The sequence below is a fragment of the Pholis gunnellus genome (genome assembly GCF_910591455.1).
Source record: "Pholis gunnellus genome assembly, chromosome: 9".
NCBI classification, from domain to species: Eukaryota; Metazoa; Chordata; class Actinopteri; order Perciformes; family Pholidae; genus Pholis; species Pholis gunnellus.
The window spans coordinates 10978151-10995351 of NC_136535.1; the positions used below are offsets into that span (position 1 = coordinate 10978151).

Below are 17201 nucleotides of genomic sequence, written 5' to 3' on the forward strand. Positions count from 1 at the left end.
CTAGGGCAGCACCCATGACCTGAACTACACCGCGATATAATCAAACCATAAAATTCAGAACTGCCTGGCACAATCTTTATTCATGCACACTCCTTGAAAGAGACTATGAAACTCTCTGCCGTCTTCCTGCAGGCAGCCTGCCCAGAGAGACCAGAGCGTTGGTGCTTTGTCACACATCCTGCTGTGTGGAAAGACAGGAAGGAGCCACGTGGGGGTCCAACAACATCCCTCCTGTTTCAAAAGCTCACTCACATCAGATATAAGTCTCATCACAAGACCTCTGAATGTAAAATGTGGGCAGGAGAGAGAGAGAGCGAGAGAGAGAGAGCAGTGCAGCGGTGTGAAGGAATATGTTACAAATAGATTGCTGCAGGATTTGGAGGGCATTCAACTTTTTTTCTCTTTGCAGGTATTTTGAAAAGGCTTCACCCATTTTCTGCCTGAGGCTCGATGTCACCATTCACCCTTTAACAAGTCAGGATTACAACCCCTGTAGCCCCAGGTAACAGAATGAATCGGCAGCAGGCGGGCAGGCAGCAACTTTCAAACAAGCTTGAAAGGGCCATTAATTATTGAGACTGAATAAGAAATCCCACCCTTTCGTAATTCAGCTTCAGTTCCAGCCCGCGAGTGCTTCTGGAATCGGCATTCCCGCCATGACAGGGATCCATTATTCTCGTCATACCTTCCCTAAGTCGAACGGATTTCAGGTGTCGTGTGTTTTGTAAGGTCACACGGTTCACTTAGTTAGATGTGCACAGCTACTCTCATTGGAGTCTTTCATGACAGCGCGACCTGATTTCCCCTCGGCTTAGTTTGCTGGCTCAGCGAGAGACTCACAAAGATTACAGATCAGTTTCACATGGAAAAGATTAGGTTGAAAATGCAAAACTAACATGAAAAGGCCAGAGGGTGGCACTGCAACAAAGAGTTGGACTACTCGTGGAGGCAGCGACTCTGATGTTAATACGGTTACTGATTTATGTGCCAGTGTGAGTTTTGTCAAAACAAAAGTCAAAAGACAAAGCGACTTTTGGATGGATTTCCTGCTCCATACAACGCTCATGCCATTTGTTGCGTCTTCCCTGCTATCAGACAATCCGCAGCTATTCTTGCTAAATGGATCAAACCACACAACCACCCATCAGAGTTCTCGTTGAATAGCTCGGCTGTGCTGCCACCTAAAAAGGAAAAGCGTGCCAAGAAGAAGTCTGTGACCTCTTCTTTGCCGAACTGCGAACAGATGGAACAGATGAGTAGCAGTGTGGTATTTTGTCGCAGGCAGCTAACTTCCTCTGAATGGAGCCCATTTTATTACGCCGCAAATCACTATACATTGGTCACTTAATACTCACAGATGTAATCTGTCACTAAAAACAATGTCGTTACGAGTGAAATACTGCTTGATTGTCCCGACTACAAATGGAGGCTTTGCCTTGCATGCTCCGTTTCAGCCATACTAAGTGTAGATTATAGATGATCTGGGCACACAGTGTAAGGAAACCACAAAGAGAGGAATTCCACAATCTGTCACTGTGGCCTTTCCATGCCTCGACGATATGGGAAGATGTAATCTCTGCTTCAGTCCTCGCCTCCGTAGGAAGTCATGCATCTTCTTTTGTGTGCCTTCCCTGCTTGTGTAAACTGCTTCTCGTGAGGTGCAGCCATTCCAGAGGCCCCCCCCCCCCGCCCGCCCGCCCGCCCTCTGCCGCTCCGCGCAGAACAAAAAAAGACAAAGGGCCTCTCTGCTCCAGCCCGCACTCACAGCTGTGATAAGGCTCAGCGTGTGTTTACCGTGCGTGGAACCTGCTGGGCCGTGTCAGGCTTATTCTGATTATTGATGCACCGTGGCATTTCACAGACGATGGTCAGCTGATAAGCCCCGAACTGATAATGATGAACAAACCTCCCCACTGGCCTCTGAGCCGGGGCAGCGTCCATCTCACTGGCCAGCTTTGATGTCTTAAAGGAAAGGCATGATTGTGAAATTGTGGCTATTCCCAACAGCAATTGCACAACGGTATATATATATATATATATATATATATATATATATACACGTATATAAACATTCAATGTGTTTATAATTGAACAACACTAAATGTCGCTGTAAGGCTGTACAGGTAGAATATTTACCTTGTCCACGTGTTGCCAATGCTAAACTAAATATGCTAACATTTGCTAATCGGCACTAAACACATATTTAGATTTGCAGGTATTTGGTAGTATTGAACAAGTTTGACCTGATGATGGCGCCTGCCAACATGTTACTGGGTCACCAAGTTATTACAACTCATCCTGAGAGGGGCATGCATGTCTCTAACCCCTTTAATTGTATTCATGTTATAGCTGTAGAGACATTTCACTCACAACCAGAAATGTAAATAGTTTTGCAACTGACAATTGTTTTCATTATCGAATAATTGACAGATTATTTCCTTGATTAATTGTTTGGTCAATAAAGCATTAGAAAACAATGGAAAATGGACATCACATAGTCCAAAACTCTAAAATGTACAAATTACAGTAAAGCTGCACATGTTCACACTTGTAAGCCTGGACCTATCAAATTCTTGCTTAAAAAGCGACGATTAGAGTAGAACTCGGTGTATCTCCAAAGTCATTAGGATTCATCACCTGGGCACTATGAATGTGTGTACCAAATATTATTGCAATCCATCAGATAGTTGTTGAAAATGTTCACTCAAAACCAGAAATGTGAACCTCATGCTGGCGCAAGAAGAATAGTTAGAGAATCACCAGACACAGCGGGCAGTGTCTCTACAAGATCTACAGATCACTTCAACCATCTAATAGTTGTTGAGACATTTCACTTTGAACTAAAGCAGTAGATAGAACGACCATATTGGCATTCCTAAAGCCACGCCGCTAGCAGAGCTAAAAACATAAGATTTATTGAGCTTTACGCACAAAATCAAGCATTAGAAACCTGAAAAGAAAAACATCACTGGCACTATTGGAGCATCCCGGATCAAGCTGCACTTGAAAGGCTGAAGGCAGGACAGAGCGCAGCACTCTGGTGGGACGAGAGGAGGCGGACTCTGTGTTAGCATCATGATGCTTGGTGCTCAAACATAGTCAAAGTTGATCTGCAATGTTTTCCTGATGACGAATGTTTAATGTTAAGACGGCGGCCAAGTTATCTTCCTAGAGAATAGTTTTTGTTGTTTGTTTACATTCCTCCTGATGCTAATTTTAAAACGGCACTACAGAAACGCACTACTGTTTATTCTTTTGACAAAAAAAATCTGTTGAAATTGTAAAATGACTAGATAATACCACGAGAGTACATTTTGCATGCAGAGGCCAGTACACAGCAGCGATGAAAGAACAAAAGATCTTTCATTCTGCGTTCACATCGTTACTACTCTGTGGCGTATGTTTTTTTTTTCAGCAGGGTAAGAAGATCTTGTGTCATTCTGCTCTGCCTGGCCTCCCCCCTGAGAGACTGCCAACATACTGCTGTCTCATGGACACAGAAAACCCAGCAGCTGGCCTGGTAAGGAGCGTGCGACTACCACGGTTAACCCGGGCCAAAGGACCAGGAGTCTCAGCCCAGAGCCTGGAAGCTCCACTCTCTGAGCGCCTCAAACAGGAAGTGATATCAGACCCTGAATCCGATCTGGAAGTGAAACCTGGTGATTTCATAGCCGGTTGAGCAAAAGCCAGGAAATGATACCTGGATACATTGGATGTAAAAATATCTGCCTTAGCATGTGCGCCACAAGGGAAACAAATCAAACTTAAGACTTCTGAATCACTTCGACCTCCCGTGCAACAATGCATCTTTGTGTTAGGTCAAATAAATATTGGCACACAGACAATGAACACGAAACACTATCATGTCAACTCTGTAAGGCTTTCTTGTTCTGTGTGTGTGTGTGTGTGTATGTCAGGGGCATTTCAAGGCTGACGAGCGGCCTTGAACAGACACAGACACACACACACACACACACACACACACACACACACACACACACACACACACACACACACACACACACACACACACACACACACACACACACACACACACACACACACACACACACACACACACACACAGGGCCAGATAGTTAGCACATGTGCAAGCCCCACGGCCACGAAACCTGAGCTTGCCCTCAGTGTGTGATATGAGAGACCAGCGTTGCCCTCCCAGACTGCCGGGCAGAGAGAACTGCGAGGAAGGGGAGCTAGAGGGTTGATAGCAAGGGAGAGGTAGCTAATCTGGTAATTAGGTCTGCCGCTGCTGCTAACTCCACCAGCTCTGGAAAGGTCGAGACAGAACAACATGAGATAACAGGAGTTATGAAAACTTCTAAATCAAGACGGGGGAGGAGATACAGTAGGAGATGGAAGGATTATTTGGACGAGAGAAAGCCTGCTGGCACGCTCTGGGTCTACCCATTATGATAAAAGGCACCAAGTTGAATTCTGGGTCATAGATAAGAGGGAGTGTCACTCTTGCGGGTTCAAGAGGCTCAAAGAGGGGCCTCTAATGCAGTCATTTCAACAATGGCTGAGGTGTTGGGTGCAGATTCAAAGTAGGGATCAGAGCCCGACTGCATGGTCAAATATTGGCTGATATTAGTTCATTTCAGATACATTGGTATCGGTGTCCTACGTGTAGACTGACAAATGCAGATTTACATTGGAGATGTTGGACTCTTGTGTTGTTGCTGAATTGTTGTAAACAGTGTTTCCACTACACCAGGGGTGGCCAACCCGCGGCTCCCGAGCCGCATGCGGCTCTTTGCCCGGTTTCATGCGGCTCTTACGTTCATATCGAAGTTTGTATTTGTGTTTTTTTAATGTGCGTGTTCGCTTCGCTTGAGTTAAATACGGTATTTTCGTCAAACGCGCATGTGCGGCCACAGATTACGTTCCTCGTCGACTCATTTAACGCCGAGACGGACTGTTTGAAAGCCCCGCTAGTCACAGATGAGGATGAGGCTGAGTTGGAGATGATCGATCTTTGTGAGGAGGACCAACTCAAACCTGCTTTAAGGGACGGGACCATTGAGTTCTGGAAAAGTGTGCCAATGAAAAAATACCCCAATGTCAAACGGGCTGCGCTTAAGATACTGTCAATGTTTGGGTCAACATACGTCTGCGAGTCTGTGTTTTCGACCATGAAACACGTGAAATCAAAGCATCGATCTGTTCTGACTGACACCCATGTGAAAGAATTGCTTCGAGTGGCAACAACGGAATACAAGCCAGATTTGAAGAGGATTGTTCAAGGCAAGGAATGCCAGAAGTCCCACTAAGTAACATGCATAGTAAAAGAAAAACACTATTGCAAATTATTATATTTTTGTTTGTGGACTTGGTTGAACTGAGAGTTTGTCTGTGTGACACAGTGCACACAATGTTCATTGTTGAAAATGACTGGCCTGTGGTCTTAGGAGTCAATTTCTGTCATTATCATGTTGGTGTGTGACATTTACAATAAATCTGGCTGAGCAAAGGTATGTGTGTGTGTGTGAGGAAGGGATAGGGTGATGTTCATGTGTGCCCATGTGTATGATGTGGCTCTTTGCGGTAACACAGTAAAAAATGTGGCTCTTGGTCTTTGACTGGTTGGCCACCCCTGCACTACACTGTTAAGTGTCCCTCTCAGTAAATATACCGCAGAATTCTTTAATAACCAAAGTTACTGTGGCTATAATAAATATTTTCATATCAACAATGGATCCTATACTTTTTTAAAAAGGTGCTGTCGTTGTGGTGAACCTATTGAAAATGATCACCTGACTGCAATTTCCTTCAGCTCGACAGAACATTTGAGCGTGTTTTAGCTCATCGTTTTGGTTTTCTAGCAACTTTACTGTTTTGTTCACTTTCATCACCTCCAATTTCAGAGAAAATGCCCTAAAAACAAACTGTACACTACCGGCCCACCATCAAACTGCAAACAGATACAGTTAGTGACGAGCCGTTGGGCATTGTGGAGTATTTATCAGCTAAAGAGCCAGATTTCTTTTCTCAAGAGTTGGTGGACACCAAAAACAGAGAGAATACTACATTATTGTTTATATTACATGTTTATGTAAATAATCTGATTACATGTAAATAAATTGGTTTAAACTATATGAAATATCAATATAAATCAGTCAGGTAGTATACTATACGTCATAACTAAAGCACTTTGCCAAGCTTTGCTCACAAATGAGTTACTGTACATCACACCAGAAAGACCCACCTTCAGCTGTGCAAGTTTGTGTGAAATGACATTTTACTCTGTCTCGAGTGTCTTATCTCACCTCTCCAGCAACAAAGAACAGCAGCGGCATCTCCTCCTCCTTTGCTTTGTACTTGACCATAAGCTTCTCCGCTATTGGCTGAATCAGCTCCTTGGCTGGCTCCAATTCACCTTCCTCCTCAGCGTCTGAACCAACCAGAAGAGAGACACAGAAAGACGTTAGAAGTATTGGAGGAAAAGAAAAGCCACCTGGGAGGAAAAAATGCACAGATGAGTGAAATGGGAAGCAAGGAAAAAGAGATGACTTGTGGACAGATTAGTGAAAACATAAAAGAAAGTGCACAGATGGACTTTGTCTTATTCTGTTATCCAGTTTGACCGCAAGAGACACAAGGATGGTCTCAAATTTTGAGGCTCACCACTGTCCAACTTTGGCATTTAGTTCCCCTCAGTCCTCACAAAACCAATAACTGTCGTTCATTCACGTTACGTTTCTATGCTATTCACAAACCTTATGTATTAGCATATAAATAGATAAATACTTCCTATATTTCCTACAGACCTTTGGACCTTTAAACACTGCAAGAATCTTTCCGCAGAGTCTGACATTCAATATGCTCCACATAAATGCCACTCCATTCACGCACAAGGAGCTCCGGGCAGAGCCCCATGCGGAGCTGAATCATAAATGCCGGGTCTACTCACCCACAAACAGGACGAGGCAGGGCCCCTCGTGTAGCTGCACGGCGTTGGACTCGCTGAGCTCCAGCACGGGGCGAGGGTGCCAGGGAAAGAGCTGGCACTCCGGGTCGTTCAGCACCTCCACGCGGCCCTGTCGCGTGATCATGTGACCCTCTGCGTCCAGCAGAATCAGCGTGGGAATGCCTGGTGAGGGAGGAAGGGGAGGTGAAGGCGGTGGGAGAGGAAGACAAAGAGAGGTGGGCAGGAAATGGGCATGAGCGTCAGATGTGGTTGGGGTCATTTCTGTTCATTATCGCTTCGTGACGCAGATTGCTTCCACTCTCACTGAGATTTTTCTTTATTGTGTGGATGTTTTTGACCAGTTTTCGCCTCTCTGTCTGTGGCCAATTTTTTTTCCCCCCACATGTCATTGGCTCCCACCATCCTTCGGATTAAAATCTCTCTTCCTTACTGACAGCCTTATCAGAAACAGACACCATCCGGGAGCGAACAGTGTATACGTGAGTGAGTGTGTCAACAGAGGTGGGGGCCGTCATGAACTGCGTGGGTTTGAAATGCGGGAGGGGGGGCAGTGTTGACTTGTCTTCCATGCATTCCTCACATACTTTGCAGGAGAGAGCCAGCTCGTGCTAACTTCATCCACAGCCCCTCTGAGCGCACACACACACACACACACACACACACACACACACACACACACACACACACACACACACACACACACACACACACACACACACACACACACACACACACACACACACACACACACACACACACACACACACACACACACACACACACACACACACACACACACACACACGAGGGAATCAGGAGGAAAAGAGCGAGGCACAGAGAGGTGCAGCACTTCCGTAGCGAACAAGACTGTAAACTTGATAACCGGCCCACATTCCTCAGGCTGCGGGGCAATCTAATTTGCCATTTGCATGCCCAGGACAGGGAGCTGTCAGCCATTGTGCCAGTGTTTAAGTGTGTGACCTAACTGAGCTCGGCAGGAAAAACAAATATACACAGTTTGAAGAATTGAAACAACACTTATAAGGATGGGCTGGTCGCAAATTACCTTGTATTCCATATAGTCTGTTGAGACGTGACCGCCGAGCCTCGTCTGAATATGGCACCGCCAACCACGGCATCTCGCTGAAGTACTGCTGAAAGGACTCCTCTGACCTGGAGGGGGAAAGCACCGAACAGCAACACCACAGTTGGTGTTTAACAGCTGAATATAGAGAAGACTTCATTTGTGTCCTTGACAGACAGAGATGGACGTGTGCGTCAGTAAATATGATCGTGTCTGCGTTCTGCCTCGGTGAGTCTTACCGGTCAGCGCTGACAAACACGATCTCAAACTTCTGACCCGACTCTTTTACGGTTCGATATGATTCCACCAACACCCGGGTCAAACTGCGGCATGGGGGGCACTAACGGAGAGAGAAAGAGGAACAATTAGAGAATGTAAAAGGGAGCGAATGAGTGACTATACAGTACACATTATCACAAATGTGATTGGTTGCTTCAATTATTTGGGGTATTTCCATACACCTTTCCACAAACTAGTAATTGTCTCTTGTTTTGTATCCAGCTTTTTTTGAATATAGACATCTTAAACCACTAATCCTGCTGTAATACTGTAGCTTGAGAACGTGTTGTTCTGAGTGTGTTTGGAGAGCACAGACTCTTTGCAGGCAGGGTGGTATGGCCGGCATTAAAAGATGACATCAGGGTCTATTTATAATCAGACGAGGAAAGGAACTTATGCAATTCATGTTTTGCGGGGGGGGGGGTAACATTTTTGGACAACCTCCTCGAAGTCTGCCTTCTGGGACGAGAGACGTTGGGAAAACATTCTCTACAGTGTGTTTCAGAGAAATGACGAGTAGATTTCACACAAGCGATACCATTTTCTGAACTTAGACTGCTCTAACTAAGTTATGTTATAAATGTCATAACCTATTTGGTCATGTTGTCTATTTTTTCAATTTGGCACAAAAGATCTTATTGAAGCACAATTACTCATCTGTAAAATATTGGCAGATTATCAATAGAAGTACTTGGTCAAACATAATGATTTTAACATTATTATTTCCGACATTCGTTTTGTCATCTAATCATAATTCATGTAATCTTTTTATCTTGCCATTAATCTTTAGGAGAGGTCATTATATAAGCTTTCCTACGTCTCCTGCACGGGCTTTTATTTTGAAGTCACGTTCATGAGAGTATATGAAGGTCTAAGTGTGCTTTGTATATTAAACGTCTTTGTGTACATATCTTTCATAATCTTTCAAAAAACGAATACATAAAATAAGTTCTCATTAATATTATCCATCATCTATTAAATGATATCATCTATCATTACCATTCAAGCTGGTGATAGTGGATACAGTACGTCAAGCACTTCCATTCATCGAGTCATCATACCGACACAAAGGGACTGCAGCTGCTCATCAATCGACTCCTCAGGTTTGTCATAGAAGTAAACACTGTATATTCATGTAGTTATGCGATATCATAGCTGACACAATGTGGTGTCAGTGCTTCATGAAGCTGTCCTAATTGGGGTTTTTCTTGCCAACGTTTGTGACTAAAACTTTTAGCTAAAGTTTTATAGTACCGAGTTAAAAGTAACAGTCCCTCACCCTGCAGGCGAAAAAAGCAAATGCACAGTGAAATATAGGTCATGTTTCTCTGCCACGGGCCATTTCAGGTCCCTAGAACATTAAGGGGAAAAAAATAATAAAACGTCCGTGCAAATGGATGCCAAGGCCAGGTGCTGGCATTCCATGTTTTTAAAATGACTTTAATAGTGGATGAATTTACACGAGTAACCAGGGGGAATATGGTGTAAAAACACCGCAAATAAACGGCTTTTGTGACTTGTCCTTTTCAATTTTGTATGAGTCTGGGGTTTGAGCCAGCCTTCAGGCGTCACCGTTCTGAAGAGCCGGTCTCTGAGGCTGCGGCTCTGGCAGCTGCTGTGCTGACTGGCCTCAGTAGCCGGCACTGCATCTCATCAGGAACCACCCACTGATGATATAACGGCTAGCATGCATCACTGAGTCATGACCTCCACGGGCTATCAGCAGGTCCGGCAGAGAAGCAGACAATGGTGATGATGTCAGTGGGGTGTGGTGACCGATCGCTACTTTAAAAAAGGTCCAGAGGTGGTGGTGAGAGGACTGACAGGGATAGCTAACCACCGTTAGTGTAAACACACAAACACAATGGAGTCGCCTCCCCCCTCCTGCTACTCTCTCTTATCTGTCTTGACTAACTGCTGTCCCTTCCTGCTCCGCTCTGCTGCCGGTGCCCTTTCTCACCAATGTTTCGGTGTTCTGACAGAGCTAGGAGGCCAGAAACGTAAAAAGAAAACAGGGTCTTTCCGTCCTTTTGTCTCTGTCCCCCCGTACTCACCCAGTGTGCTGAGAAGTACACCCCCACATAGTGTCCCTCCAGAGAGCTGCTGTCAGTTGTCTGCCTGTTGTTCCTGAGCAGAGGCCCTGCCACCACCTCCGCAAATGGCTTCGGCCCCCAGGGGAACTCCAGGCCTGGGAGAGGGTACAAAAGCAGAGGGGGCGAAGGGAAGGGGCGGATGAGCAAGAAAAGAATCAGAAAAAGATGCTTTGCTAGCTGCTATGTGAAGCTGTACATAGACATACAGTAGCAGGGCTTTGAGCTAAATGCTAACATCAGCATGCTAAGATCAGCATGCTAACATGCTCACAATGACATCGTAAACATGCTGATGTTTAGCATGTCTTATGTTTACCATTTTCACCATGTCTAAGTTGTGCGTGCTAATAAAAATAATTAGCTGAGGCTAATGGGAAAATCATTAAGTTAGCAGATATTTGGTCAAAAACTAAAATACTGGACAAAATTTGAGCTGATGATGGCGCTAGATGAAAAGTGAGGAGATCAAAGTTATTACAATTTATTCTGAGGGGAAAATGAATGTCTTTGGAATCTCTTCAATAGTAGCTCTAGAGTAGTTTAAAAACATTTAAAACTATTTCAGGTAAGATGCAAAAGAAGGGCTGATCCCAACAATTATTTTCATTATTAATTAATCAGTCAAATACTTTCTCGATTAATCGTTTTCCCAAAATCCAAGGGAACGTCTTCAAATGTCTTGTTTTGTCCGACAACAAGACCAAAGTCCAAAGATATTCAATTAGTAGATAAGCAGACATCCACGTTTGAGGAGCTGAAACCAGGGGCTGTATTCACGAAACATACTGTGAATACTCTCAGAGAGATTTAGAATACTTCTTAGAGCAACTGAGAAAGGAAGGGACAGAAACCTTTACCTTAGTGAGGAGGTGTGGATCACCCTGTTGCTAGTATGAGTTGTGATTAATTGAAACAAAAAATAAAAAGAGAAAAAAGTACAAAAGGCATAAAATGGACTTCATTTTTAATACTATTTTATGTAATGAACATCTCTTTTGAATAAAGACTGAGCCACAGGCATCATTTTTAGGTAGTCAACAAAATGTTTGATAGTTGCTATATTTAATTGATTTATTTACAATGCTGATAGTTTTAATACTTAATCTATTTGATAATAACGGGGGAAAATGTCTCAGCTTTCATCAGTTTCTTTGATTTTTGGCCAGTCTATATAGGTAGCGGCATTGGCCGGCATGTAAATCTATAACCAGCGAACACAGCTGCATTTTTCCTGTTACCAAATATCGAAGTGTTGTGATCACTTTCTTTTCTATTGCGTCATAGCGTTGGGTGGAAGATGTGAGCGCATGCATGTAATTTGTAGCGTTTCATTAACTCACTGTCACTCAGCGTTCGGAGAATATTTCTCACCTGCTAAAGAAACTCTTAAGACTCTTAAAAGTCCATCTCCCTTCTCCAAACTGTTTTTCAGCTTAGGAGCTCTCTTCAGGCCTAAGATGCATTCTGAATAACTTTTCATCTTTACCAGGATCTTGTCTTAACTTTGACGGGGAACTCTTAGAAAACTTCATAATTCTCTGAATTTTCTTAGAATGTCATAACTAGGAGCACCTTAATGTACTCATAAGCTTCATGAATACGGCCCCACATAATTAAGTTTAAAGATTATTAAAATCATTTTTCAATTAATGAATCAATTAGTTGACTAATCATTGCAGCTCTAAACCAGAGACACTTTCTCTGTCCGTGTCATGGCTGTTAGATAACAACGAGTCACGTGGGCGTGTCATGTACATTTACAGGTTTTTTTTCCCCCACATCTGCGACTGGAAATACTCACTGGATTCAAAATATGGTTTTAATGATGACTGAAAACCATGCCTCTCACTCAAATAAAAGGTTACCAGAAATACTTTGCCCTCCAGTTCTCCCTCACACTTTTCATTTCCTTTTCGAGGTGTCTTCATTGTTACCGTCAAGCTCTAGAGATGCATTTGCCGCAGCCAAATGAAAAAGCAGGTAATCATAAATAAAGCCTTGTATGGCTGGTTCATAATGGGCTCTTTATGCCAGCGTGGTTGTCTAGGGCTTCATTAGGCCGGAATGACACATCTGCACCGCGCTGACGCGGCCTTTTATTGTTCTCCTGATTATAAAAGTGCACTCCATCTTTGGGCTGCAGGCTAGTCCGTCGCCACTCAAGTCAGGCCTTTCATCGAGAGTGAAAGGCAGAGGGCCCCGAATCGTTCACCCGCCCCTCCCCTCCCTGTCTCGATGTGCGGTAAACTTTAGAGCCCTTTTTCCTCTTTCTAGCCAAATCTGCTGCAGCTGAATTGATTTGTCACGTCAGGAACTGCTCTCAGTTTGCCTTCCAAATAACATGAACGGATCAAAATGTACAATAAAAACAAAAATCTAACAAAGGGAGCACGTTAAGGCATAATCAAGTGCACGTGCACATATTTGCTACTCAGTCCAGAAATTAATCTGTTCTCCTCATCTAGTTTTGGAAGAACAGTTAATGAATCATGGATAATTCTGCATGCTCCGACTGGCTTTCATTAACCAGGCAGCAAAATCGGTCACAATTCTCACGTGAAATCCATTCTGCTTCACCGCTGCGCCGCCACAGAGCCACTAGTCTCCCTTCTCACATGACTAAAGGCACTCCTTTCACGCTGACCTAACAGGGTGTGAAGAAGCACCGTTTTCAAATATTGAGAGCTCTGTGCAGGGAGAGGAATGCAAGTTCACTCTTGTTAATTCACCGTCTCCACTTCAAAGTGCAGAAATTATAGGGTTTGCAGATGAGGGAGTGAGACATGGACACGCTATAATATTCATGCAGCACCATAATTACGGCAGGATCAACACAAACGAGTAGAAGGGGAAAAAAAAAAAAGTTGTTGCAAAATGTTTTAGCCAAATGCTGCATGATGTGGCACTGCAACATCTCCATTCTGAGCAGACATTCGGTAAACAGGAGAAAAAGAGTGTTGTCTCTGTGTGCATGCAGGTGTGACTTCTGTACATTTACACCTTGCTTTACTTATATTTCTGAAGTTTATCTCACTATATATATAATCTTAAGTATTCTTATCGCTCCAATCGTTATTACTCACAGCACAGAAAGTGTTTGCTTTGTCAAACCTGTGTAACTCTGCATGACAGAGTGTGAGAAATCGATCCTTTTGACCCTCAAATGTCTTCCTATTACCTCATTACACTGTAATATTTTTGTGTTCAATGGTGGGTGGTTGGGGTTAAGCATTTAATGAAGAGGATTACGGCTAGAGCTTGAGGTCAGGGGATAAAAATAAACTAATCACTAATAATATACCATAAGTGCATGTGTGTGTGTGTGTGTGTGTGGCTGCGGAAATGGCTGATCTCACCTTTAGGGTCATCTCTGACCACCAGTAGACCGTTTCGACACACCACCTTTCCCGTCGTTGCGTCCACAAACACCAGAGATGGGATACTGGTTACTTTGTACTTGTTCCACAGCTTCATCTGTGGAGAGAAAAAGATGAGGAGAGGTTGGAAAAAAACCCGGTGATGGAAACATTTATATTCGTTTTAATTTCAGCGCTGGAAAAAAACTTTTAACCCAGTCATAAAGTATGTCTTCAGTGCAGCTACGCAGTGTACTATTTCCACCTAAAATACTGCAGTATAAACGAAACAAATGTCAGCGGAGTACTAAATGTATTTTGTAGGACAAACACCCTCTCTTCTGTTTAAAAGGAGACTCGGGAGACTAGGGGGTAGAATAAAAAAAATACTGGAGCCCTGAGGTGAATTAGCAGAGGGGGAGAAGCAAACTGCTGCACTTTTTAAAACGAGGCTAAATTGGAGCAAACTCATGCTGTCCCTGCTGTGTCATGAATAAGAGTAAAAGCAGCTGTAAAAAGAACCGCTTTTGCTCTGCAGTAAAGAAGAAATGTCTGAATCCTAAGTGTGCAACCCTATGAATTATTGGAGCTTCTTGGATAGACATTTCAAGCTTCCACAGCCATTTACGAGGGCCCATTGGCCTTACATTTAATCATAATAAATTAGCTGATATGAATACGGCCTCATAAAGTCAGAAAAGATCCTTTAAAGCCAGAAATCTGTGCGTGAACTGACGCCATTCATATAGTTCAGCGATCAGTGTAGTCCTCGACATCAAAGAGCAGATCAAGCATTTCACATATCCGAGACTCACTTTACACATCAGAGGGAAGAGGCCTACGCCCTGAATAGAAAATATCCGTGTCTTGTAAAGAGCGGCAATTGGCACAGTGCAATGTTGCTGCTTCAGCGAGTGCATACGAAGAAGAGGGGAATCCCTCGCATGAAATCCCATACCAGCTCAGAAACGCCACACTACTATGACGGTGTGACCCCCTTATTGAAAGTTATTTGCTTCAGGTTCTGAAGCTGTGATGCTGCGATTCCAATCTTTGCCAAATAAACCCGTTTAACACCGTCTAATTTATTACCTGCTGTACCCAGCCAAACTTATAAGTATCCATATAATATAATGATTAGTGTTGTCTGGATGCTGCAGTAGTTATTTTAACAGGCTGCGTGCCAAATGAAGCGAGCGCTGCTCTTCTCGAGGCTCGGTGATTTAAGCTTGGAGTTTGGTTACAGGTTGATGACGTTTTTGTGAGAACACCGAGCAGGGGCCGTGAACAGAGACTCTGATATGCAGACTGAATAAGTGAGAGGAAAGCTTGCAGACCCCGTATTTTTTACTCATATTGTGTGTCTCCTCTTTGCACAAGTACTCCTCAGAGTTCAACCACAGGCCTGTTCTGACAGCAGGTCAACCGGTCCGTCCCATGGACAAGACAACCCGGAGCCTCCCGACTATGTTGGTCTGGAAGTCCCTCAAAAGCAAACTTCAGCGTCTGCCACAGTCAACAGCTTTACCACACGCTCCACGCTGCTCTGGAAACTCAATCTCGCCTCACAAACTGATGAGGTTTTGGGGCATTAACTGTGACCGTCTCCGAAAGCTAACGTGCCCGACACCGAATCTGTTTAACTGCAGCCATTCCACTCAGGCCGCCTGCCGCTGTCATCCCGGGGTTGATGTGAGATTTAGGACCGGATTTCGCCGAAGAGAGTGCGAGAGGGACACGAGAGAGAAGATGAACAAAGCAGAGTGATAGGAGCATTGGTTCTGCACTCAAACTAATATGTCAAGAAATGTATTCCATGTCAAGGCCCAGACGTATCCACGCTGAGGTTATAGGATTCTGAAAAACAGGGGGCTTGCGTGGCTAAAAATAGAAACCACACTACAGGTTAATGTACATCCCCTAAGATCATATTGAGATAATTGATACTCAGGAATACTTATTTTAAGAGTAGAAGAAGATGTGCACCAAACCTAAGGCTTCCCACGTCGTTTCAGTGCTCTCATGTTGCAGCATCAAAAGAGCAGCTGAGAGATCTGTGTAGCAACCTTAGGGGCAGAACTAATTCCTCCTTTTTGTCTTGCCACTAATTCACTGCATCCTCGAATCATGTCTGCCTGGTGATTTGGCTGCAGATCAGAGTGGCCCTGTATGCGAAATCCTTCAAGGGTTTAGATCTGCCTTTAGAATGAAAGGGCTGTTATGATTTTAGTGAGGGGGGGGGGGGGGGACTGACCTTGTAACTACAAAAGCTACATGTCCTGGAGTCTGTCGCAAACAAACGTCAAATGGCTTCCAGCAACTCGAAAAACATGAATTAATTGTGCAAGGGTGGGGTGGAAAAGGGGGAATCTCGTCACAGCTGAGCGTTGAGTTTTCATTGTACCAAATCTTCCTCCAAAACACACAGGACAATAGCTCTCACAATACCAGCGTCCTCCTCGTGGATAGAAAACGAGAGGATCGCATGCCACAGCGATCCATTTCCCCCAAAACACAGTTTCATTGTCGAGAGCCGCAGGCTGTCCATTATAGCCGAGACAATAAATACACAATGTGACATGATACTAAAAAAAAAAAAACATAAATCAGACTCGGCTTGGGAAAAAAGTCGTGGAGAAATGACGTGAGGATATTTTTGTGACCTTGTCAAGTTTTATTAGTCTAGAACGGGACTCGTTTTTTATGTCCTGCTGTATGTGGGGCTGAGAAGATTTAAGGAATAGTTTGGGGGAAATACACTTAATTCCTTTGTTGCAGAGAGTTATGATGAGAAGGTTTTATTTTAAATCCATTTTTCATAACTGTACATAAAATATGAAGCTATACAGCCAGCAGCTGGTTAGCTTAGCTTTTTGTAGTGGGTCGGATGTTGTTACTTTAATTTTGTCCAGTCTTTATGCTAAGCTAAGCTAACTAACTGAAGCTTCTTTTTTTCATGAACAGATGTAAGAGTGGTATCAATCTTCTTATCCAACTCTCAGCAAGACATCAACTAAGAGTTTCTATGAATGTCAACCTTTTGGATAATTGATCATTTATCAATCAAATAATATACTCTAGATATGTTTTAAACAAAAAGATGGATTAACAAAATATTCAGAAGATTAACATTCAAATAAACAGGCAAATAACAGTCAGTTGCAGCCCAAGCTGGTCTTTTTTAGTTTTTTTTTACTGATTTAAACATTTCTGTTGGAGTAATTAGAACATTCTGTCCAATAGAGCAGGCAGGAGCTAATTCACTGCATCAAGATTGCATGTTGCCATCCCCGGCTTTCTCTGAGGGGGCCTCTATTCATTATCAATATCAACAGACTGTGTAACTATATAGCTGAGCAGGAGGCTCGGCTATATAGTTACACACCGGTTTAAAGACGCCAATAACCCTTGTAGGGAGCCCACCAACTGTTTAGGCTCCA

General features: G+C 43.6%; 1 protein-coding gene across 1 annotated transcript in view; it reads right to left on the reverse strand.

Moving 5' to 3' along the window:
- The window catches only part of nxn (nucleoredoxin), a 55544-nt gene that overhangs the window by 1867 nt on the left and 36476 nt on the right, over positions 1-17201 (reverse strand). Inside the window, exons 2-7 of the mRNA XM_079166561.1 lie at positions 13762-13879; positions 10367-10500; positions 8273-8373; positions 8016-8122; positions 6932-7111; positions 6288-6412 (exon numbers count right to left, since the gene is read on the reverse strand). Of these exons, the coding sequence (XP_079022687.1) occupies positions 6288-6412; positions 6932-7111; positions 8016-8122; positions 8273-8373; positions 10367-10500; positions 13762-13879 (765 nt within the window). The remainder of the gene's footprint in view (positions 1-6287; positions 6413-6931; positions 7112-8015; positions 8123-8272; positions 8374-10366; positions 10501-13761; positions 13880-17201) is intronic.